The sequence below is a fragment of the Lytechinus variegatus genome, chromosome 13 (assembly GCF_018143015.1).
Source record: "Lytechinus variegatus isolate NC3 chromosome 13, Lvar_3.0, whole genome shotgun sequence".
In the NCBI taxonomy this organism is placed as follows: Eukaryota; Metazoa; Echinodermata; class Echinoidea; order Temnopleuroida; family Toxopneustidae; genus Lytechinus; species Lytechinus variegatus.
The window spans coordinates 4,663,803-4,690,876 of NC_054752.1; the positions used below are offsets into that span (position 1 = coordinate 4,663,803).

General features: G+C 37.2%; 1 protein-coding gene across 1 annotated transcript; it reads right to left on the reverse strand.

The window, feature by feature from the left end:
- Positions 1–130: 130 nt before the first annotated feature.
- Positions 131–21,683, reverse strand: LOC121426132 (glycine--tRNA ligase-like). Its single transcript, XM_041622301.1, has 16 exons — positions 21,392–21,683; positions 17,290–17,391; positions 15,653–15,755; positions 14,588–14,729; positions 13,751–13,839; positions 12,622–12,844; positions 10,948–11,097; positions 9,824–9,986; positions 8,722–8,886; positions 7,240–7,347; positions 6,485–6,630; positions 5,975–6,060; positions 5,223–5,332; positions 3,599–3,692; positions 2,719–2,906; positions 131–801 (listed from the first exon to the last, which is right to left on the reverse strand). The coding sequence occupies exons 1-16, from the start codon at positions 21,641–21,643 to the stop codon at positions 694–696; spliced, it is 2,229 nt and encodes a 742-aa protein (XP_041478235.1). The 5' UTR covers positions 21,644–21,683; the 3' UTR covers positions 131–693.
- Positions 21,684–27,074: the final 5,391 nt, after the last annotated feature.

Here is a 27,074-nt window from a genome sequence, read left to right on the forward strand (position 1 = left end):
TTAGTATCCAAGGATTGGCATAGGTGAATATATCAATTATACTATTAACCCTTAAACCGATGTAGGGGTTGGATTGATCCCCCCAAATCTTCCATGACCATTCCATCACATGAAATTCTGACTGCACAGCTCACCAACTTTCCTTTCAATTAAACTTTAATATTGTAACTTATAAAAGCATAAATGCATTAAGAAATACCTGTTATAAGTGCCTAATCAGATAGGGTAATAGTTGTATGCTCTGATATGAAATACTATTCAAATGAAACAAAGTGTTTCTAGACAGTTGAACCTTATAAAGTGGTCATTGCTATAGCCAAGTTTACTGTGTAACCCTAGGCTAGAGCCACTACAGATAATGTAGCTTAGGCTTCATAAATCAATGTCAAGTAATTATGGTTCAAAGGATAAGGTAGTGGGCTTTGAACCATTAGGTCTAGGGTCCAAATCCCACAACAGCATCGACCTCCTTTGGCAAGGCATTATCTACATTTGCCACTCTCCACCCAGGTGAAGCGGCTGGGTACCCAGCAGGAAGGGATTTCTTGAATGCTTGAGTGCTCTATCAGGCTAGGGTAGCCATGCTGAAGCCAAGGAAATAATTTTGTAGTGGCAGGAGTGTCCTATCTGACCAACTATCAATATTACAGGATCAACACAGAAAATTATAATTCTAGTTGAATGGGACGATCATCACTCTTTTTCTTGTTGCCCTTCGAACTTGGGATACTTTGCAAGAACATCGGACCATCTGATCTTGTCACTGGAGAGATCCTGGATGATAGAAGCGACATCGGTGACCTAAAGAGAGAGAGAAAAATTGATCCCATTGGCTACAATATAAAATCGGTTGTGAAATTCAAGAGTACGATTAACCACTAACCTTCGTGTTACGGAACACACGTACATGTATACAAGATTATTACTTACTGGTATGGTGTTACTTTTATAGCAACATTAAGGCCCGTATTCACAAAGGTGGATTAGATAACCCACGGTTGAGTCCATGGTTTATGTAGATTTCCTGTATAATTATGCTTTAAATTACGCTTAATTTAGCACGTATCAGGCGCGTGTATAAAAATTCCCAATGCTGATGTGCGCTTTTGTCACAGTGCGCAAAATTGACGCCTGTTACCATGGTTAGATACGCTATTTTATTCAGGAGTCCACTCTTCAAACAGTAGACAAATGAATAAATAATGGATAACCACGGCAACAGGTGTCAATTTGGTGCACTGTGGCAAAAGCGCGCATCAGCATTGGGATATTTTTCAATATACGCGGTAAAATATGCGTAATAACAGGAAATCTGCATAAGCCATTGACTCAACCATGGGTTTTGAAAACCACCTTTGTGAATTCTGGCCTATGAATTTAGATATCTTGATGAGTAACTGGCCACTTGGCTAATAAAATTTTGGCCAATTCCTGTCTGACCTAAAGGATTGGAATTATGAGACAATTAGGAGCTCGCTTAAAGATATATGTGTAACTTGATCAGATACTCTGAGAAAAATATTTGTGAAAGATGACTGAATTATATTTTTCATAAGCATCATCCAAATTATTATTAGTCTGATGCCAAAGCTCAGGTGGTTAGAACACCTATGACAGACAAAATTGTAGATCTAAACGTGAGGGGTTCGTGTCCCGTTCATGCAGAAATATATCTTTCGCATTGTGTGTAAGCGTGCCTAAACGGTGTATTGAGTGTTGTGAATGCAGCTGTAAAACACTCAGTCCATCAGAAAGAAAGCTAATGTTGGTCCCATTTATGTGAGAGCATATTTAACCAATACATTCTTTGGTAAAGAACAGGGTGGTCAGTGGTCACTCTGTGTATGTAGGTCCCTAACTGTACTATTGGGCCCGTTGCATAAAAGTTACCATCATGGTAAATTTTCCATCCAATGGTAACTACATGTACCATGGAAACACTGATCAACAGCCAATCAAAATCAAGGATTCCATGCAAGTTACTAATGGATATCCACACCCTGCCTGTTTGCTCTTACTTTGGGGCGTTGGGCAGTATACCCAAAGAAGAAGTTCTGAGTTCCTTTTCAAGAATTAAAGGACAAGTCCACCCCAACAAAAACTTGATTTGAATAAAAAGAAAAAAATTCAACAAGCATAACACTGAAAATTTCATCAAAATCGGATGTAAAATAAGAAAGTTATGGCATTTTAAAGTTTCGCTTATTTTCAACAAAATAGTTATGTGAACGAGCCAGTTACATCCAAATGAGAGAGCTGATGACATCACTCACTCACTATTTCTTTTGTATTTTATTATATGAAATATGAAATATTTTTATTTTCTTGTCATTGTCATATGAAATGAAGTTTCATTCCTCCCTGAACACGTGTAATTCCATTATTTTAACATTTTGTGCTTCAGGCAATGAGGTCCTAATCATCAAATTCGTAAAAATTGAAATATTGTATAATTCAAACAATAAAAAACAAAAGAAATAGTGAGTGAGTGACGTCATCGACTCTCTCATTTGGATGTAACTGGCTCGTTCATATAACTATTTTGTTGAAAATAAGCGAAACTTTGAAATGTCATAACTTTCTTATTTTACATCCGATTTTGATGAAATTTTCAGCATTGTGCTTGTCTGATTTTTCTCTATTGATTCAAATCAATGTTTTTCTGAGGTGGACTTGACCTTTAAAACTAATACTGTACAACAACCTTGCTCAACTTACCGGAGCCCTGACTTGTTCCAGTGTGTCCCTATCTCTGAGGGTGACGGTGTGTGGTTCCTTCAATGAATCAAAGTCCACTGTGATGCAGAAAGGCACAGAGATCTCGTCTGTCCTGGCATAGCGACGACCTATTGACCCTGAGCTACTATCAACCTTGTGGGATATACTGGCATTGGAGAGATCTTGGGCTGGGGTGGATGAGTGGAAAAAAGGGAGAGGGCAAGAGAGTGGGAAAGAGAGGGAAACAGATAGAGAGGGGAAAGGGAAGGAAGGGGGGGGTGGGCGGAAGGTGAGAGGGGAAGGGAAGGCAGACAGAATAAAGAACAAAAAAGAGAGAGGATGGAAAAGAGGGGGAAAGAGGGAGGAGGAAGAGAAAGGGAGGACAGAATAAGACAGCAATTTTATAATTCCAGACAAAAATTGAAACATCACTTATTTCTATGTATCAACTTGGAAGTGAGATAGCCTGATGGGTGATTCATAAAGGTGTTCATATTAAAGTTACAATGACTTTATGCATGACTTGTGGTAAATGATACATTCCTTTTTAGTTTACTTAGCACACAAGAAATTTGTCAAGTCGTGCATAGCTTTATGACCAGCCTTATAACATACCCACCTGGGTCAGCATTTCATCTTTTATTAGTACAAAATTGGTAGGAGCAATTTGGTCGCAAGGGATACACATGAGAAGTAGGTCTTAAAAATGTCATTGTGAGAGATATTGGTGTTGGAAAATCATCAAGGAAACAAGGGGGGGGGGGGGGTTGGGGGTGAAACAGGAATCTCTCTATTGCTTTAATCTGTACCAGCCTAACTACATGCATTTACATAAAATTTTTAACCATTGCAATATTTTCCTTTCCACTTTGGAACTTACCTAGTCTTTTCACAAGAGACTCAAACTCTTTGTTGGTACTGAGCGGCAGGACACAGCACTTGTATGGAGCGATGATTGGTGGAAGAGTAAAATACTGCAAACAGACAACAAAGGGATATTATGTATCATTATAGAATGGATTATAGAAAAGAGTGGATCATGCAGAAGTAATTACCGACGCAAAGCCAGCCATGCAAGCGGTAAATTTGCCATGCGTCCAGTAATTACTAGTGCATGGCAAATTTACCAGATGCCATGCGTCCAGTAATTACTAGTGCATGGCATATTTACCAGATGCATCGCTAGCCATGTGTCGGTAATTACTTATGCATGGTTGTTAAAAACAAAATATTTTTCACCAAAAAATTCCACAATGCTATAAAACAAATCATACACAGATTTGTTTGTGCATAGGTACATGTAGGACTAGTAAGCATGCGGTAAATATGGAAACTATTCTCAACCCACACAGCTGCTCCTGACTGGTTTAAAAGTTCCATAATCACCTTATGCTCACAAACTCTACCGATGAACTCACTACTGTGCATCATTTGTAATACTATTCTCAAAGAATACTTCATTGAAACCTGAAGCATTGAGAGCATGGGAGTGTTTCACAAAAGATTGCGATTGATGTCATCCAGACTATGACACTTTATTCATGCCACTGTTTACCACAATACCCAGAAATCCTTGGGTGTAATGGAACCAGCGGAGGAAGTACAGAAGTATAGGGAGGCGGACGATTTCGCCCTCATGACTGCGCACATCGCCCCTAAAATGACCCCACAATGCATGCTTTAGGGGTAACCAATCTTTCTAGAGTCCCCTCAATATCAATATTCATGATCATTTAGAAAGTCAATATTCTAACTATGGTGGGATGGTGATATTTGCTTTTAATGCATAATAGCTTGCTCTCTCAAAAAGTAGCTCTAAAATTACAGAAATAGCCCCCATGATAAGATAGCCCCTTAATAATTATATAATATTGACTGGCCTTGAGGGGAACATCAAATATATTGCCAGCAAATGAATCATATTGGCCCGAGTCTTTAGACGAGGGCAATATGGGTCATTTAAGGGCAATATATTTGATATTTCTTTTAAAAATAGAGTTCTATTGTGTCATGTTAATATCGGTCTAGGCTCTGCACTTTACCATTATGACGTACTTGCAAGCGCTCGGATTCAGCGTTGTCTTTATTATGACGTATATTGTTGGTGGGCGGATCCTTATGAAGCGTATTTCTTTATACGCATCCACAAATTCCCGGATGTGAGACCAGGGAAAATACAAAGGTATATTTTGCTTCGTCTCTGCATGCAAAGTAAATACGCGCATTGAGACCGAGGAAAATACAAACAATATACCTACCCTTCCCGATATTTATGAAAATGTAGGGCAATACGGTTTTGTAAATGACCAGCTCAGATGTCTGATACAGGTGATAATAAACAATATTTCCTATCCTGAATGGAACACATGTAGGGCAAGCCTACAACACTAGTGTTAATTTTCACCATCAATGTATTGAGTAATGTAAAAATAAGCATGCAAACAACTTTTTTCAGGCCAAATGCTGACCAAGAGGAGTGCTCTGCAGATCATTTCTCAACTCACCGTTCTCTGTTCATCATTCTCCCTCACTTTGAAGTTATGTTCAAGAATGGAGTACAAGATACGCCCCACTCCAAAGGATGGTTCAATGACGCTGGGGGTAAATTCCTCCACTGGCAAAATAAAATATGATAGATGTGTTTGAGGAAATCTGATCATTCATTGGATTTTTCATAGATTCAAGTTACCATTAAATTCATTGCTAGCATACATCTGGGTTGTTCCTTACAAAGAGTTGTGATTGATCGGTTAAATTTAACTATTTGGAAATCCATCACTCAAATAATTTTCTACAGGAAATTTGCATGATGCCCTTCAGTAAAAGAGGAGCACACTGATTTGCCAACAATTGTAATGCTCACAATAATCACTTCAACATGTATATTTTCAAACATTTTCAACTCATTCAGCTTGGTCAAACCTTCTTACATCACTGGAAGGTGCATTTCAAGATCCTTGCAGTGAGAGCCAAATATTATAAAGCACACAAAAGGAAGATGCAAACTCAAGATTCATCGTCTTTCAAAGATTTCAAGGTACATGTAGCATCAGCTCTTCAATACATGGTTCAACACTAAAAGCCCAGGGATCATATCAACAAAGCATCAAAATAGCAAGAGCTACCACGAATCACATTATACTTCTATGGCTAAAACAATATAGGTCCCAGTGCCTTGCCTTAGTGGACACCAGGTTACAGCAGTGTGATTCAATGCAATTAGAACAGCGTGCAGCTAATTCAAGCTGTTCCTTACCATGAACTGTCTTCTGATATCTTTTGACTGCAATCATATCGGGAGTTAGTTTGAAGCTCTTTCCATTCACCTCCACAGTTGTTTCACTGAAACCAGAAGAAGATGACAGAATGAAAATTCTCAAAAATTGGAGAAAAAAAATCACTTCAACATAATTAGCTCACAAATTATGCTTGCTAAACTTATCAAATTTACAAGGTAATTAGACGATACATGATTAACACATTTGGAATGTCATCTTACTTATGCCGGTCTAATCACATAAGTGAATTTTCAGGCAAAGTTTTTGACTGGCAAAGAACACAATGAAAATCACAGCAAAAAAAACCAACAAAAAACAAAGCTGTGATATATGGGGGGGGGGTTACAAAAACTTAAATTAAGCTAATTATAATTAACAAATTTGGATTGCCATCTTACTTTTGTAGTTCTAATCATCCTTTCTTGTAAATCTTTACAATCCAAAGTTAGGCAATTACTCAATGTGCACTTATTCAATGAATAGCTTACCCGTTTTCAGTAAGAGCTTTCTCTAAACCTGTCAGTTGATCAGGCTCTAAACTGGTGAGATGTTCCATTACAACCTTTGCTTCTTTCTTGAATGCTTTTCCCATCACGCTCTTCACAGGGGCAGCTTCGGTCACATCAATGGTCTTGTGAGCATCGGTGGTTAAGGATGACATTCTCTCACTTCAGAGTGTCTTTGAAAATCTTATAGGAATCGGCTAAACATGGCCCAGACATATGCTCGCATAAATACCTAATTATTTTTTTCATTTCTGTACATTCTGTATATTATATTTTGTGTTTTGCCTTACATTGTAACTTTTGTTGAATTTTGGAATGAAAAAGAATAAATGCAATCAATCAATCAATTAACTAACAAGAAGTCAAGGTATTATAGGCCATTTTAAACATTTCAAACCAGCCCCAAAATTGACTCCCATATAAAATTGTGAAGGCATCATTTCAGTTCTCGATACTACTGTACATTTACCCAACAATAAGCAGTTTCTAAAGAAAGTTGATTTGTTATTGTCATTGCGTGTCTTTCAATTATCATTCCGTCGCTTTCCTGCACAAAGGCCGTTAACGCGGACTGAGTGTTGCCTTCCTGCACAAAGGCCGTTAACGTCCCTTCCAGGGGAAGGCGGCATGCAGTGCGCGATTACAGCCTTTGTGCAGGAAGGCGACAAGCAGCGCACGCTAACGGCCTTTATGCGGGAAGGCAACGATTCCGCTATAAATATTTTTTCAAAGGATATTGGTTCAGCTAGTCTCTTCTCAGCTACCATAGGGACCTTGCTGTGCTTGGCGTGGCATGTGAGATCAAAGCAAGATCTATCAGCATTGCCAACACACTCCACCCAACCCTGGTAAAAGAGAGTTAGATGGAAACAAAGTTAGAAACTATGGCCCGTATTCTGAACTCGGGTTTAAATTAAACCCTGGTTTAAAGACGTGGTTTAACTACATGTACATGTATGGAGAGCCAATCCCCAACAGCACACATTCAATTTATTAACTCATATGGCACCCAAATTGTTTATAATTGTCTGGGAATGATAACTAAAGTAGTTTTCTTCCTTACGAAAGCAAAAGGAAGCAAAATAGCAAACATAAGAAACAAAAACATATAAATTTTGAACTTTTGGCTCCCCATATTTTAGCACAGAGTTAGACCTGACCTCAGAATACAGGCCAGAGAGACAGATAATATATCAAGGAATAATAACGGTATAATACACATTTAAAAAAGAAATATCGACAGAAAATGGATCAAAATAAATTGCTGGCATTAACATATGAAAAATAATTCAAGCAATTCTACAGCAACTAATATGATTAACACTTAACCATGATCATTCACAAACAGTTCCATAAAATTTCACCAATGAAGTTGAACCAAATATAAAGTTAAATCCTCAAATGTTTCTTCAGTTTATGTGAGACAAGATATTTTAATGTATACACGAAGCTCTGTGACCTTTGACCTTACTCCAAAACATTTGAAATCATTGTTACTCCATTATGTTAATTTGAACCAAGTTTAAAGTAATCCATAAAACAGTTCTTGAAGGAAAAGTCCACTTTGACAAAAAAATTGATTTTAATAAAAAGAGAAATATCTAATAAGCATAACACTGGGAATTTCATCAAAATTGGATGTAAAATAAGAAAGTTATGATATTTTGAATTTTCATGTAATTTCACAAAACAGTGATAGGCACATCCTGGTTGGAATGCAAAAGAGAAGACTGATGACGTCATCTAATCACTATTTCTTTTGTATTTAATTAAATGAAATATTCTAATATTCTCCTCATTGTCAAGCAAAACAACGATTAATTCCTCCCTGAACATGGGGAATAAGCATTGTTTAATACTATATGGTTCGGTCAAGCGTGGTCCTTATTGTCAAATCTGTAAAAAAATTGTATATTTCAAACAATGAAAAACAAAACAAATAGTGAGTGATGAACATCGTCAACTGACTCATTTGCATGTCACTGAGTTGTGCATATCACTGTTTTGTGAAAAATAAGTGAATCTTTAAAATGTCATAACTTTCTTGTTTTACATCAGATTTTGATGAAATTGTCAGCATTGCATTAGCTTGATTTTTTTTCTCTATTCAAATCAACATTTTTCTGGGATGGACTTGACCTTTAACTTGTGAGACATTGATGCTTCCAGCAAACAACAAGGGCGAGTGGAGGCATAACAAATAGCCTACATGTACTTACATACGATGTTTTGGTCTCAGCATCCCAACAATCGCATGCATAATGAGCCATCTCGTTGAACATGTGCTGACGGAATCTGAGTTTCTTAGGATCTATGCCAACCTTTGTCATGAAGAGGAAGGTCCTACCCAAGAAGTAGCCCAAGACACGGCTTTTGATCATACCCTGCAAGGAAGGAGACATTAATTAATATACAGGTACATAGTTTTCCTAAAGCCGAGATTAAGTCCTTTTCATCCATAAATTTGCTATAATTTTTATTTTCTCTTCAAGTTTGTACGTTTCGGAAAACCAGCAAATCAAATACACTAATTTTATTCCGAAGGGGCTACTACAGGCAGAGCTAATTCTTACACAATATCACAGCTGCTGTCAGGTTTGCCTGCGGGGATGAAAAGGTAGAGAAGAGGCCATGTAGGTTTGATAGTGGTTGGAAATGAAATATCATGGATCCTCTAATGAGGTATTTTCGAAACAGGTAAAGTACCGCAGTTCCAAAATCTGAGAAACGGTTGCCTTCCAAAGAAAGGTTTGACGTTATGCAAGGGAAGTTGATACGATGCTTTGCAGATGTTACAGGGGCCAAATATTCCACATTATATCCTACATAAATTAAATCATGTATGCTGATTGGATTGAAGAGCATCATGTGATCAACCATACTCACACTATTTTGCGACGATGATGAAAATGAACTTCCACTGATGAAAAATTACTTTTCTGTGACGTCAATCATGGAATAGTGCACTATTCTATCATTGATGTCACATATCATTGACACAGATTGCGCAATCTCTCCGGCACAGGCACAAATGCGCTTTCCGCTGAGTGTGTCGCTTCAGAAAAAGTAGGTCAGTCAGTGCAGCGCATTATCTATATTTTTGGTTCAGTTAAAAAAGACGAGCAACGTGTACAAGATTTAGATTATCAAAATCTGTTGTTCTCACTTAAATATACCAGGCTTTATTTCGAAAGTATAGAGGGAATTATTCATCCTTGGTTGTAATGGCATAATTAATGCCAGTCCAACCTCGGACAAATAATTCCTGCTATACTTACTCAAAGACTGGTATATTTGTATACTGCACTACATATTTCTCACCTTTTCAACTGCTTCTCCTATCGTCATGGTGATGGGGGAGAGGCCGTTGACCTGCCGATCAACAGGGAAGAGAGGAACGGAGAGGTTGGCGACGGTGTCAAACTTGGGATGATCCTTGTCGGATGGGTCTATAAAATGCTCTATCTCGCACATGGTGAATTCTCTGAAATGGTAACAAATATTGAATGAAATTAATATCCATATACTCGACTAGAACAACTAAATATATACCAAATGGAGGAAAAACAATGAGAGTAATCAGCGATTTTGCCCTAAAACAGCCCAAATCACCCATTAAATTCCCCAAAAGGTATGCTTTGGGGCAACCATGATTTTGTGAGTATTCCCAAGAGCTGTCACAAATGCCATTGAATAAACATTTAGAAAAAGTCAATATTCTGCAGGTGGCTGAGAATTGGCTATTACATGTATTGTGAAAACACTCATTTTGAAAGCTGTACCTGATATGAATCAGGATAATAAAAATAATACCGGTAGTTAGTTCTTGTATAGCGCATTACACTATGCGCTTCCAAAGGACTTGGATATTATTACCCCGGCTGTAGCTCAAGCAGCTTTCAGGCGCTTGGCATTTCAAGGAATGAATTCCTGCCAGGCACCCATTCACCTCACCTGGGTTGAGTGCAGCACAATGTAGATTAATTTCTTGAAGGAAACTACGCCATGGCTGGGATTTGAACCCACGACCATCTGTTTCAAAGTTCGGAGACTAATCCAATGGGCAAAAACGCTTCACTATCATAATTTATAAACATATAATCTCCACTATCATTATCAGGATATCATAATTCATTTTTCAAAACAGCACAATTACTACTTCTGTTCTAATTGCTCCTTGTTTCTCTCAATTTTTCTCGGTATATTGTTATCAACTTGATTTTGTTTGGGGGTGGGGGTCTTGACAAAAGTAACTCAAGCTCAAAAAGCAAACAGAACATCATAAAAACAAGTTGTCAGATATAACATTTTCCATAATGTTGATTGGCCAAAAAGCGCACTTCCTATTGTAACTGCCTGTTTTTCTGATAACATCTCAAAAGACTTTTCAAATGCTCCCAAGAAGTTTTGAAGCACTTTCCGGATTATGAGACAAGTCAACGTACCTAACACGAAGTAGGCCAGATCTTGGGGAGATTTCATTACGGAATGCATTGCCGATTTGAGCAGCAGCGAAGGGTAGACGACCTTGGTTGAATTCTAGAAGACGCTTGAAGTTAACAAATATACCCTGAGCAGTCTCTGGCCTTAGGTAACTACAGGGGGAAAAAAGAAATTGATTTAAATAGTAAAGAAGTTTAAATTCTGATGGACACACATCTTGGACCGGTGCGTTGGCTCAGTTGGTAGAGCGTCCGTCTCACAACCGGGAGGTCTGGGGTTCAAACCCCGGCCGCGTCAGACCAAAAGACGTTAAAAGATGGGAGTTGCTGCTACCCTGTTTGGCGTTCAACAATTAAAGGGATAGAGCCTCGTCGATCTGGGGCTGCACAGTGGCTGCCAGGCCCACGATCAATTGGGCAAAGCAAATTTTCGGAGTATTTCATTTCATGTCTATTTTGAACAATAAATTATGGATTTTCATTTCATATGTAGACCAAACGGCAATTTCATTTCATTTATTCAGTTCTGAAAGAATTGTACAATTACATCGAAAGGTATATTGTATACAAAATTAGACCAAAATGACAGTAGATCAGGGGCCTGTTGCAGAAAGAGTTGCGTTTAAACGCAAGTAAAAAAATCAAACGCAAGTCCCAAATGCGCGCTGTTGATTGGTTGAAAATCAAGTTGCGCATGATTTTTAGAGTTGCGATCGATTGCAACTCTTTCTGCAACGGGCCCCACATGGTTTTAGCCCATGTGGTATTAGACCAAGTGAAATATATAAACCTTATGGCCCATATTCTGAACTCAGGTTCAATCTAAACTCTGGTGGGTGTTTCATAAAGCTGTTCGTAAGGTACGAATGACTTTACAAATGACAGGTTATCCTTCCTTGTGCTCTGAGATATCCCTAATTAGTTGAGTTATGACCTAAGAACATGTTTCAGTCGTTCGTAAAGTCATTCGTAACTTTACGAACAGCTTTATGAAACACCCACATGGTCTTTAGACGTGGTTTAACTATGGCTAGCCAACTGTGACACAAACCTCTAACAATACAGGTTCAATTTATCAGCTAATCTGTCAGTCAGACAAGTCAAAACGGTCTAGGAGCAATAGCCAGGGATCCTAGCTTTTCAAAAAAATATTCCAGATTTTTTCCCTGATGAAGATTTGAAATTCCCTGATAATCTTTTAAACCCATTCCCAGTTTTGCATGTTTTCCAAGTTGTTGTAGTGAATTACATGTATTTTCAGTATGAAAACAATAATGTAAAACTAATTAGTAAACACTAAAAAACCACCATGTAACCTTCAATGGAGGTTGTTTTGATATGCAACAAAAATATAACAGAGTCTGACTGACTACCATGCTTTCGACTTTTGGACCGATCAAAATTCTCAGGAAAAAATTCCTCATTTGAGGCATTCTCCCTGATTTTAGGTACTTTTTAGTCAAATTCTCTGATCTTTCCCTGACTGGAAAAAAAGTAAAATAATTTTCCCTGATGGGCTGGGAACCCTGAATAGCTAAACGAAAGAGCACAGTGAAAATGAAAATTTACAATCCTGGTAACAAAATTAAGATATTTTCAGCTTTAATTTTGGCACCGAGTTAGACCATGGCCCAACTTGAACCAACTTCAGAATACGGGCCTACGACCCTGCCTTACCCAGGCATGTTTCCAGCGGGTCCGATGGCGGTGGCGAACATGAGGTTGAACTCCATGGGATCTGAGAGCTCGTTGTTCGTGGTCGGTGACTTCACCTGATACTTTCTGAATAGCTCTGTTAACTCGTCTTTACCGTAGGTTTCCAGCTGGGCAATCACGGCCTGGTATTCCTTCTTCTGCTCCTCGGTGGTCTTCTTGCCTGCTATCAACTTCTCAAGGTAGGCTGAATGAAGTGCAAAGTGAATGAACAGCAGAAAGAAAATGCCACATATATGAAACATAAATCGTCTTATCGGTGCAGAAACACCCTTACGAAAGGCATTTATGCATGCTCTTTAGGGCATCTTGGGCAGATGCCATACACCAAAGTGTGGTATTAAGGACGTTCTTGCAATGACACAAGGCATGCCAGTTGCGCTCTTGATCACAAAATGAGCCCAATAAAATGACTACCCAGGGAATCATTTAATAAATGTGAGACCACTCCATCCAAAAGTTAGGACAAATCAACGTAGTGATTGTGTAAGATATAGCCCATTCCACCAGGCTTAAAAGGAAATAGTCAAATGTATGCATTACGTGTACTCAGTTCTGTATAATGAAAAATATGGGTCAAATGATTCTGTTAGAATAGGTGCAATTGCTAAGAAATAAGCAAAAAGGCATTGCATTTTGCTGGGCTACATATCTTTATTTATGCAATACTTGAAGAAAAAGTAACCAAAAGTGTTTATATACATGTACATGTAGGTTGGTGATCTGATGCATGCTTGCTTTTCAGCTTAGATTTCATGATTTCACAGGATTATGATTACATAAGCATACAGGGATGATATGATTGACAATGATTTTAAAGACTTTTCCACTATAATTATAACTTTCTGTTACTACATTTACTCCAGTTCAACAATGAACAATAATTCAAAACAAAATAAAGCAAAATGTTAGGATGACATATTAAGCATACAAGATGGTATGATAATTTACCTCTATTCATTTTCTCATGAAATCATAACTTGATATTGTACTACTTCGACTTGGCTTTAAGAATGAACAAGACATCAAAACAAAATAAAGCTATCTAATATCAAAAACAATTCATCCTTGGTTTTTTGGACATGCTACTTACATTGAATGAGATGATCTGCCCGAAAGCATTCTCCAGTCTTGCCATCTTTTACCATGAAATCCGCAAATCGATCAACGTGACCTGATGCTCTGAAAATTAAAATATCAACAGATGTTAAACATCATCTCAATCAGACTTACAATCTCAAATTAATTGTGTATGAAGAACAAAACATAGAATGCATAAAAGTCCATGAATGGAAACATAAAACAAAATAATGTAATTGACCAAGAACTAAGATTCAAGAGACATCATTTTTGTGAAAAATTATCTGCCAATGTAAAATCTCTGGACCACAAAAATTGCTTCAACCGTGGGCACATTTTGATAGAACAATGAATCATCACACTTAAGACCGCAAAAATCTGTCCACCTTCACAGTGAACTTCAAATTAATTAAGTAGCTCTGAAGTCAAATAACACATTGCTTTGTATTATAATCCCACATATTTCCTTTGAGCCAATCAGAGGCAAGGATATCAGGGACATGTTGCATAAAGTTACTATTATGGTAACTTTGCCATTGAATGGTAACTTGCATGGAATCCTTGATTCTGATTGGCTGTTGATCATCGTTACCATGGTCAGTACTATTGGATGGCAAAGTAACTTTTGTGCAATGGGCCCTGAAGCAAATACTGATCAGTAGTCTGTGAATCTCACTATTGGTTTTTGAAATTACTCCCCTAGGAATTGTTTTCATTTGGGTGATTGTTTGACTTATGTGGAGTCAACTACACAATACTTGAAGACAGTTTCTGGAGCTTGAAATTACTCCCCTGGGAATTGTTTTCATTTGGGTGATTGTTTGACTAATGCAGAGTCAACTATACTTACTTAAAGACATTTTCTGGAGCTAGCACAGCACTGTCAACCTCCAGCATGCCTTCTTCTATGATGAAATGATTCCTCCATATATTGATGAAGTTTGCTTTCATGGCACATCCTACAGGCCCAAAGTCATACAACCCACTCACACCTAGAGAAAGACACAAAAATATCATTTAATAGGAATTCTATCCTCACCATCATTGTTGTGATCATTTACATAATTATCATCACCATCATCATCATCATAATCATCTTCATCATCATCATCAACATCACCATCATCATTATCACCATCACCATCATCATCATCATCATTGTGTCATCATCATCATAATGATCATTATTATCATCATCATCATCATTGTCATTGTCATCGTCATCATAATTATCAAAAACATCATTTATAGTCACTTATCATCAATCATTTCAATTGCTGCATTATCAGTGGTCAAAGGCATTCAAGGAATTAATCCTATCGGGATCCAATCACCTCACCTGGGTTAAGTGCAGCACAACGAGTATGAAATTTGTACTGAAGAAAAACATGCCATGGCCGGCATTTGCACCTGCGACCCTCTGTTTGAAAGACAAGAGTCAGAACCACCAGTCCAGTGGGTGTTTCACAAGAAATTATATATGTCTTAAGAGTCGCACTTAAATTTCCAGTTGCGTGCTGTACATAATACATCATTGCATTGGTCAGATCATACGCACAGGACGGGCACTACTGCATATCAATCAATCCGATTACGCGTTACATAACATACACACGTCGACGTTTAAGCATGACTAAGGGGGTGTTGCAAGAAAATATTTGCAATCAATCGCAAATATTCTGTTGCAATTTTACAATGAATAGATCAATCTTAGTTGTAGTAAATCAGATTACATTTCTTCATACAAGATGCAGTTCAGCCATCAATCACAAATTAACAATTAATGAAAAGAGATGTGATTGATTTAGGCACCGAAAATAGACTTGCAATTGATCGCAACTTTCTTGCAACACCCCACAAGTCACACTAAAATCTCCCAGGATGGAAATGCTTGAATTCCGTTGACAGTACTCACCTCCATATATGGCATAAGACTGATCATAATAAAATCGCCTTTTAAGAGTGTCTTCCATCTTGGTGCGGTCAAATTTCACACCCTTAGACGTCAGAGCAAGCTCCTAACAATAAAGTCAGAAAAGAAGTATGTATTAATGCAAGTAATAAGCAATAAAACATTGACATTCCTGCAAAATACATTGTAAATGAAAATTTGACTTTATCCATATCTCTTTATTATCTCTTTCTTCTGTCCCAATAACTACAAGAAGTCATAAACGAAAATAATCTGAAAACAATGTATCTTTTTTTCTCAGAATGCAAAACAGTGTACTACATCCTGAAAATCAAACAGAACAAGAGAGAATACTCAATAAATGATGTAAATTATGATGATAAACGTGTTCAATGAAACAGATTCCTCAAAAATAATACCTGAATAACAGGCAGAAATGTGGGTTTGATGACATGCCACTCCCAAACCAGCAATAAGTCGCCAGCGAAGGTTCTCTGTAAATGGCTAAAGAGTAATTTGGTCTTCAAAAAGTACAATTTTGAAAATTAACACTCAGATTTTGAAAGGGTAGGGGTGTGTAATCCAAAATCTGAAACCATGATTTTAAGAACCTGAAGTTGCTATGAAATGGGTGGCTTTGAGAACTGACCCTCAGCAAATAGGGGTGATTTGGAAAATTTTGGAAGTCAACATTAACTTGGGGTCTTCGAGAATTGATACCTGAAAAGAAGGGCATATACATGTACGTAGGAACGAGGGAGAACAGGTTGGCCAATGAAAAGGGAAAATTTTAGGATTAAGGGCTTCACACACCCCATTGTACCCGAGTTGCCCCCCCCTCCCCCGGATTTTATCCAATCATTAATTTTGAATAGGATTTATATTACCATTTTAACCCTAAATCTCCCAGGGTATTTTGATTCTTGTCATTCCCGGGGGGGGGGGGGCTATTATGGCCCCCCTTAAGATCTCGGCCGCCGATCGCGCGAGCGACGCAAAAATTTGCACGCTGGTAGTGTGCGATGTAATCTACAAGGCTGTATGGTAAAATTTTCCAAAATAATAAGATTTCATTTTATATGAATTAATTATGCTAATTTATGCATAAATCATACTTTTTGCTCTAATTGACTATAAAAAGCTCCTAGAATGCTAATTTTTGGTAAAAATTTTCTTTGTAGCATTCTTAACAATCGTAATTCAAAAAAACTTTGGTTTGGAAATAAATTTCTTATGGATTTCTTTGTTTTTTTACTTTTTGTTTTTTATTGTTTTTTCCAATGGAAATTGTTCCAGACATAATTCTGATCATAAACAAGGCAAAATTAATTAAGTTTTATCAGTAAAAGTAGAAATAATGATACATTTATGAATTTTGGCTAAATATGCAATTTGCATTGGATTTGTACACGAAATCACGTTTTTGAGCAATTTTCGGTCTGACATGCACTTGCATAATGTTGCGTAATTTCGTAACCGCGTACCCGGGCGTCACAACTTTGGTCTCAAAATTTGCGCGAGACTTGAATGTAAAAAGTCAGTGAGCTGCGAGGTGAAAAAATTTCGCGCAGCAGATATATCGCGAAACTTGTTGAATCGCGAAACTTGTTGGGAGAATTAGGGTTAATAATCATCCTTACCTTCTCCTCCAAGGCTTTCTTCCTCGCCTTTAGTTCTACCACGGCTCTCTTGATATCATGGTCAGGGGTACCACCTTCCTTCATCTTCCTCACCAGATCACCCTGAAATAATTTAACAATAATAAATGTACATTTATATTGCGCAATTTATATAGCCTATACACTCAAATACTCATTACAATAATGTTATTAAATTATTATTACCCCAGCTACATGTGCTATAGCCATGCTTCCTACAGGCGCTCTGGCATTTGAGGACTTTCTTCCTGCCAGGTACCCATTCACCTCACCTTGGTTGGGTGCAGCACTATGTGGGTGAATTTCCTGCTGAAGGAAAACATGCCATGACTGGGAATTGAACCCACATCCCTCAGATTGAAAGACGAGTCATAACCGCTAGACCATGACGCCCCCGCATCAATATAGAAAAATTCTAAGGACACGTCCATCCCCAAAGTTTATTTGATTAAAAAGAGAAAAGTTTGTCAGGCATAACACCAAAAAGTTCGTCAAAATTGGATGTACATGTAAATTAAAATAAGAATGACATTCCGTTTAATATTTTCACAAACACTTAAATTTTTTTATGCAAATCCTGTCGGTATGCCAATGAGGGGACCGATGACATCATCCACTCACTATTCCTTTTGTATTTTAATATTGAATATGAATAGTTCTGATTTTCTGCTCATTGCAATGTAAAACAAAATTTTATTCCCACCTGGGAGCATTTCATAAAAGGACTTGTGGGACGTTTCATCGACATACATGTACATTGTATCCTATCTTACATACATGTAATTAGGATGTACACAGCTGGCAGCTTCCATGTTGCATAGCATAGCTCAGATTTGATTTCTTAAGTCAATTTCCACCATGCAGAAGGCATAATATGGGCAGTAGGATCTGGGAGTATTTGTTGTGAATACAGATTTGTGCCCAAAAATTACCTAGCAACTGCACTGCATGTCCCAGTTACTGTAGTGTCTATTCAACGCACATCACTGGCCTAGGACTAGGGTGTTATTCTGAGGTCATTTCACCTTTTAAAATATTTCACCTTTTGAAATGAAATTGGTATGCTGAGATAACATTTTATCTCTGCGATTAAAATATGATCTTGCAAATCTAATGATGATACGAGAGACCCGTGCTTGCGTAGATATATCCATTAAACCATTGCAACACAAATGATGGGCTTGCGTCAAAGATACTTTGAAGAAGATTTGATGTAAACCTAAAATAGGATGGGGCTATTCAATCTCTGTGACGCCCATTCTAGCAATATTTCTACATGAATTAGCTCTAGTGCCTAATTAGCTCCATATATGCTTCTAAACAAAAATAAAGGTAAATGATGTCTGATTGGGAAAGACTTCCATATGTCCCCTCCACTAATTTTAAAAAATACTTCCCCAAAACCCCCTACTGTCTTTCTCTTTTTTCTTCTTTTTTTCTTCTTACTTCCGGTGGGAACTTGGATTCGAACCTCTCGCTGCAGAACGAAGCATCTCCAGTCTGTCGCCTTACTCACTGAGCTAGCAGGAATTGTTGAAAGCCATGGGTTTCATAACAATTATCAACCGATATTACTAGTCTACTCTCCAAGAGTAGGCCCGTTTCGGGTACACGTGTACACGCACGGTCAAGTCAGTGCACGTGTAATAAATTCCATCACCGTGTACACGGTAGCATCTGCATAAACAAGCTCACAGCCTCACATTAAATCTTAGTTCTCAGACACTGCACATGTTTTAATTACTAATATGTCAATATATTTCAATTAATCCAGAGTGAGTTCACTTCCAAAATCGCCAATTTAATCCACATTCTTTCTGGAGACTCACGTTTTTGTACCACGAAATGGGTCTGCTCCGGTCTCAAAAGCTTGAAAGCGTTGCTCAATCACACTCAGAGTCAATTTGAGAATCACCAATTGCGATAGCGATCATCGCTACAACTTACGTGTTATACGCTCGCACACAAGCCTACAAACACTCTTCAAATTGGCATCATAATACTGAAAATCAATCGATAACTTCAGTTACACTTATTCTGCAGCGATCTGTGCATGCATGTACGGTACAGTATACAAAATGCGCATCCAACGAGCGTCGGCGCTAGCTAGGGCCCTGCACTGATTTTCTTTTGCATTCTTTATTAACTTAATGCGCTGCTAAGCCGAGTAAACTTTTAATTTGCACCAATTTTTGTGGATTGATACTTCAAACTTCTCAGGTAAGCTTTAAAACCGTGACTTAGGCTATATAGACCCCTATTATGACATGTTGATGCGGGTCCGTGTCGACATGAAAACAGAACTCGCTCTCACAGTGTTTACAACGTGTACACGTTTACACGACCGAAAAACACGCCGTGTACACGTGCATCAAAAATGGACTTTCAAAACGAGCTTACTCTCCAAGAGTATTGGGTATTTATTTTTCTGACTAAATAAACCGATGCCATTGGGAATTACACACACTCGAATTTTTGATGGAATAAAGCCATATGTGTATCCGACTTTTCCTTCTTAAATCTCTTAGATATATGTTAGATAATTCTTGATAAACCTCCATATTTTTTTTTTTCAATTTTAGTGGAGGGGACATATGGAAGTCTTGCCTCTGATTGATAGTGATACCTGAACATTTAATATTCCTATAAAATGTGGAATTATTTCAATTAGACCTTCCTTCATATTGTCTATGTCTGATGCGATATCAACTTCTAAAAACGGATTTTAAAAAGATTGTTCGTTGTTTCAAAGGAATCCCTGTAAAGACTTGTTTAGCATATTACAAATGCATTTGAAGTTAATAAACTGACGCAATTTCACTATGAATTTTATGCCACACCTCTTGGCGTGAAGGATTTTAATTGATTGAATGGAATGAGAAAATGGTGTGTGACCTCAATTCACAACTTTCCTTATTCTATATTTCAATATCTAAACAATGTCTTGAAAAACTGATATGACTAACAGGAAAAGCGACTCCAAATTACTTAGTACGATGGGGGGTCGGATGTCCAGACTCTTTATATTTTTGAAGCCTTCTTTTTTGTCTTTGGATTACTCTAAAAATATGAATTCAACAGTTGTAATCGTCTTCTATTTTGTTCTCTATAATACTTCCTAACATTTAATACTAAAAATTGATGAAACTCTGCTTGTAAATTTTTCCAAATGACTTTCTAAATTGATCGTCCGGACACACAACTACTGGGTATACATGCAATTTCAAAGCTTAAGATAAAATCTTGTGAAATACTTCGCAAAACATCTGCAAATTTCATTAACTTTACGTTCTGAAATAATAACCGAAGTTAACAGCAAGCATTAAGAAATTGCAAGTTTGCATATATGCAAGCAGAGGCCTCAAAAATGTAAGTGAAATGTCATCTACCAACCGATTTTATTGTTTTTTAACCTCCATCTGATACAATCTTACCCTTGTTTGCCTGACATGACTCGATTTTTTTAGCTTTGCAAAACTTTCGACTCGTGCGTAAATTAAATTTAAAGACACACTTTTTTTATGACAGTTTTTAACTGAGCACACACTAGTCAATGGCCAAAGAATTTTGAGATTGCGATACTAGCGAAACCCTCTTTTGACCTACTTTATCTGTTTTAATATAATCGTCTCTGTTGAGCGAGTTTGACTGTCCACTTGGTAATTATTTTAGATGATTATGTGTGAACTGTGAGAAAGTTTTGATTAAAAATCAACTGCATGATAATTTTTGAATGTCATGAATGTACGCAAATTTAACCAAAATACATGTAAACAGTCAATGTTAAGTGTCTTACTCATTCTATCTTTCATGCCATGACGTTACTCTGTGACCGTCTTATCACGTTAATATTATTAAATCTATAAAAAGAGATAAAAATGGTTCTCAGCTCAGAATAGAACTAGACGAGATTTTAAGCATTGAGAGCAATTCATCTCATTGATTTAACAGAGATAAATAGTTAATTTTATCTGAGATAAAATGGATCTCAGAATACCACCCCAAGTCGATCTCTGCACTGCACTGTTGCCAATGCCATGTCGTTGCTTTGGGTACTGAGAGCTGAGGAGAGAGCGATTCGTACCTGCTCTTTCACGGAGGCTCGCAGGGGAGCGAGCACAGTTTCGATGTCTACCTCCCCGTCCACTTGACCGGCCATTGCAGCTGATTTCTTTACGTCTTTTAGGCGATCAACAAGAGGTTCCGCCTTTCTAGATGAGTTCCTACTACTCCAAGAGGGATAGCAACTTACAACACACAATTCAAAGTGTTTTGGGGAGAAACCTCGCGAAAAACTCGCCAAAGGAAACAAACGACGGAAACCGCAACTCAGCATCACCGGTCTGCCACATGGACATCATCAATGGGGATATTTAAATTGACCTTTGACCGTGAGAATATTTAGAGTGAATTCGCAGACGGTGCAATGTCAAAAGTAAAAAATAATTCTTAGAAAAAAGCTTATAAACAATTACAACATCAAACATGACATTTTATTTTAATTTGTAAATCATTTTACGTACGAAAAAATATAAGAACACTGTATTTTGCTCCAGACGATTGGGGAGATCGCTTGAAAGTACTACTTGGGTCTGAACTTATAAACTATCAAACGCAAGAGTGATGACACTTCGTATTATATATCCATGTATTATATATTGTATGTCATCGAGGAGCTTCCTTGATGTCATGATGAGAACAGCGAGCTAGCTCTATAGCGCTAGGCAAAAAGCTTACATATTGGATGGTGGTAAAATATCAGAGAACTTGTTAAATAAATCCACAGAAATGCCATAGAAATGACGGTCATTCATGTCTAACATCGAACTTGCGAGACTGAGGACGAATTCTGAAATGAATTAGTGGACAAACCATGCTCCCCTTCTGTTGTATCATTCCTGAAAAATCTTGCAAAACCCTATTCCTCTCTCAATTAAAATATCGTTTAGTCAAAATGTTTTCATATCAATAACAGGGCCTAGAATAGAAATAATTGTCTCTTCTCATATAGTAGTTATTCCTATTATTCTAGCTTCCCATGTTTTATCTTGTTTCCTTTTTGTCTTTCATCACTTTCAAGTCTCAACCACTCTTCTGATCTCCGCCATCTTATTTCCTTCCTCTCCCACCATTTCCTTGATCTCTCAATGGATCCTACTAGTAAGATCCATGATCTCTCTCCTTTTCTATGGTGGGTTACCGGCACCCAGTGACCCCTACTCCCTTTAGATCAGCAAGCCCCCCTTTCAGTACAATCTCTTTCTACACCCACCCCCTCTTTCTCTACTTACCCTGCAGCACTATCAGAGCTACCAAGTCTCACGCATTATGCGTGAGACTCATCAAGCATTTTGGACTCTTGTTCATCCCCTCAAATCTCTGTCTCACGCAACTATCACAGCCTATCCCCATATACATTGTACGCAATGTCTGTGATCTCACTCAGATTCACAGAAAATCTCACGCATAGCTGGTCTTTGAACTTGGCATCTCTGCACTATATATACGCATCCTACCAGTCCTTCACTATGCACCTAGCTCCCTTTCTACTTAAATATCTCTCTGTCTCATTCTCTACCCAATCCCTGTGTATGTTACCTTCTTCCCACAATCCACCTCCTTTCTTCCCCCCCCCTCTAAAGTCTAATTACCCAACCCCTTTCTCCCTTCATATTCAATCTCTCTCATCACGTTTTTTGGTCCTGCTTACCACAATTTAGATCGATAATCCTTCATTTCTCTATTACAGCTGGTCTCATTATTGTCAATGTACTAATAATTGGATATATATGGCGCTTTTTCCAGAGGATACAAAGTGCTGTTGATGGCATTAGACAAGTTAGGGTTTACGGTTATATAAGTGTGTTTTGAGATGTTTTTTGAAGAGGTCAAGAGAAGATAGGATTCGGAGACTGAGATGGAGGGAGTAAATGAAGTAAAAAAAAAAGTACAAGTCATGAAGTCATATGTCTTTGGACCACAGATCTGTTTGATTGAGCCGAAATTGGACATACTGATAGTGCTAGTCACATTTACCCTACAGCGACTGTATGGCAAATCGAAAACAGCCGTTTTACTAATTTTAATTCAAACCAACTATATGTAGCTGGTACAAAAATGTTAAAATGGCCGTTTTTTTTACTCGCTGTATGGCCACTGTAATGCAAATGTGACTGAGGTATAAGCACCATACCCAATGGATGCGGGGGGGCATTAACCCTAAAAAGACTGGGGGGCTGATTCAGCCCCCCCTCGACATTTTTCGCGATAAATCCGCTCCGCGAAATTTTTTGACCGCGTCGCTCGCTGCCTTTTTACTTTCAAGTCTCGCGCAACTTTTGAGACCAAAATTGTGACCCCCGGGTACGTGGTTACAAAATTACGCAACATTTTGTAAGTGTATGCAGACCCAAAATTACTCAAAAAACGTGAATTTGTGTACAAATCCAATGCAAATAGTGTTCTTAGCCAAAATTCATAAATGTATCATTATTTTTCCTTTTACTGCTTAAAATCAATTAACTTTATCTTGTTTATGGTCAAAATAAAGTCCCCAACAATTTCCATTGAAAAAACAATAAAAAACAAAAAGTCGAAAAACAAAGAAATACATAAGAAATTTAGAAAACAATAGAATACATAAGAAAATAAATTTGATTTTGAATTTTTTTTTAAATCAATTTGATCAGATGCCTATCTAGAGTATGTGAAACAAAAATTAGCATTTCAGGGGCATTATTTTATTAATTAAAGCAAACTTATGATTTTACGCATAAATTAACATAATTAATGAGATATGAGATTTTTTGCCGAATTTGATGTTATAGTTTTGTAGATAATGCCATGGGTAACGTGTGTGCCAATTTTCGTCGCGATCGTGCGATCAACAGCCGAGATCATAAGGGGGGGCTGAATCAGCCCCCCCCCCAGTCTTTTTAGGCGTCGAAATAGCCCAGTCTATTTAGGGTTAAGTATGCAAACATTGGTTTGCCCCACCCCTCCTATAGTAAATAAAGGTGATGTACTGGCTTAAACAGTAGATTATATCATGTTACGCACAGCTAATCTTACCAAAATTTGAAAACTCTCTTGTGAAAAAAATAAAATAAAATGAAATCTGTGATCATCACCATAAACTTGATTTTAATATCTCTCTCTGTGTACCACAAGTACAAAATGCTCTGGAGATGTATATACATATTGTACACTTTATCACAGTTTACATACAGATGTGCACACTTTTTTTTTCAATTCCATAATCACTTTTTTTTCTAATAAAACCTTTTTCTTCAGTATGTGCATAATTTATTTACATACAACAGTATCATAAAATCCTTAACTCAAGTCAACAATAAGAAAACGTTGCGAATTTTTAATCTCAACTGATGATGTTCAACTTGCTTTACATAATTTAACTAATTGGGAATCGACACTTTCAAAAACATGAAGATCATAATTCCTTATACTGTCAGCATGAAAAAAAATGGTTGAATAGTTGGTGTTAAAATATAGACATGAACTGGAATTTGAAGGGGGGGGGGGGTGGTTAAAGAAATCTTATTTTGCCTCTTGAACTCCATTTCAACAAACACTTTATTACTGGTAGTTTCAGGTGTTTTAAGTTACTGAAAAGGAATCAATTCGATTGGTCAAGAGCAAAATTGCTAGATTCTCTTGTGTTTGGAATTGAGAAAAGGTTCTATGAAACAGGGCCTGTTTGTGATACCTTTTCTCCTCTAAAAAGAAAAAGTAAAAAAAATAGAAATCCATGAGTTTGCAGCATTTTATATTTTGATAAGGTCGCTTTTCCCTTAAACATTTAATGTATTACAATAGCCTAGATGACATCATCTGTACCGTCAATTTATTACAGATTATTCTTAAGTTAAGCCTTTTTTACATCTTGAAGGACAAGTCCACCCCAACAAAAACTTGATTTGAATAAAAAGAGAAAAATTCAACAAGCATAACACTGAAAATTTCATCAAAATCGGATGTAAAATAAGAAAGTTATGGCATTTTAAAGTTTCGCTTATTTTCAACAAAATAGTTATATGAACGAGCCAGTTACATCCGAATGAGAGAGTTGATGACATCACTCACTCACTATTTCTTTTGTATTTTATTATATGAAATATTTTTATTTTCTCATCATTGTCATGTGAAATGAAATTTCATTCCTCCCTGAACACGTGGAATTCCATTATTTTAACAGTTTGTGCTTCAGGCAAGGAGGTCCTAATCGTCAAATTCGTAAAAATTGAAATATTGTATAATTCAAACAGTAAAAAACAAAAGAAATAGTGAGTGACATCATCGACTCTCTCATTTGGATGTAACTGGCTCGTTCATATAACTATTTTGTTGAACATAAACGAAACTTTGAAATGTCATAACTTTCTTATTTTACATCCGATTTTGATGAAATTTTCAGCATTGTGCTTGTCTTATTTTTCTCTATTGATTCAAATCATCATTTTTCTGAACTGGACTTGACCTTTTAGTACAGGGAATATCCACTCCAACAAGAACATGATTTGAATAGAAAGAGAAAAATCAAACTCCCTGAAATTTCATCAAAATCTGGTATAAGTTAAAATTTTGCTTTTATTTCGCAAAACATTTATATACACATCATGGTCAATGTATAAAAGAGGAAAACAATTAAGTCACCCATTTACTCTCTTTTGTTTTTTACATGAAATATAAATTCTCCTCACAATGTGAAACAGGATTTGATTCCTTGAATAAGTGGGTCCCTAATGTGATTCATGCAGATATTCACTTTATCTATCTGAAAAAAGGACATACTCTATTTTACATAGAGTATATTTCAACCGGTGTGTTGGCTCAGTTGGTAGAGCATCCGTCTCACAACTGGGAGGTCGGGGGTTCAAACCCCGGCCGCGTCAGACCAAAAGACGTTAAAAAATGGGAGTTGCTGCTACCCTGTTTGGCATTCAACAACTATAAAAGGGATAGAGCCTCGTCGATCTGACGCTGCACGGTGGCTGCCGGGCCCACGATCAATTGGGCAAAGCAAATTTTCAGAGTATTTCATTTCATGTCTATTTCAAACAATAAATTATGGATTTTCATTTCATTTTGTCATTTTCATTTTTTTCATATAATAGAAACATTGACTGACATGATTGACTCTCTCATTTGCAAATCCCTTGATGAAATTTTCGATGTTTGGCTTGTTGGATTTTCCTCATTTATTCATATAAACATTTTGTTGGGGTGGACTTGTCTTTTAAATTGGAAGAGGTGAATGTAGAATCTCACAATGAATCTCAATATGAGAACATTCCGTTATCCTTTCTCGTGTGTGCCAGTTTATGATACACTGTGGTTAACTGAAAGTATAAACATCCTATAGACATACCTGGTACATGTCCATGACACATACATTTATAGCAAATGTACAAACCATGCAAAAATAACAATGTCTTCTTTACTAAGGGTAGCCACTTCAGTTCTTAAGAACTGTTCTCCCAGTGAACCTTGCATGAAAATTTTACCCTTCTCCATTCAAAAACTCATTTTCCCCAAAAATTATAGTAAACGAAAATTGCCATGACTTTAATGCACCCTTTGTATTGGTGATTATTTAGAACTCTCTGACGAAACTGGGAGGAAACTGAGAGGAATTCTGTCCTTTGTGAGTGAAGTTATACTTCAGCCAGTCGTCAAATAAACATGTCCTGGGGCCTGTTGCAGAAAGAGTTGCGTTTAAACGCAAGTCAAAAAATCAAACGCAAGTC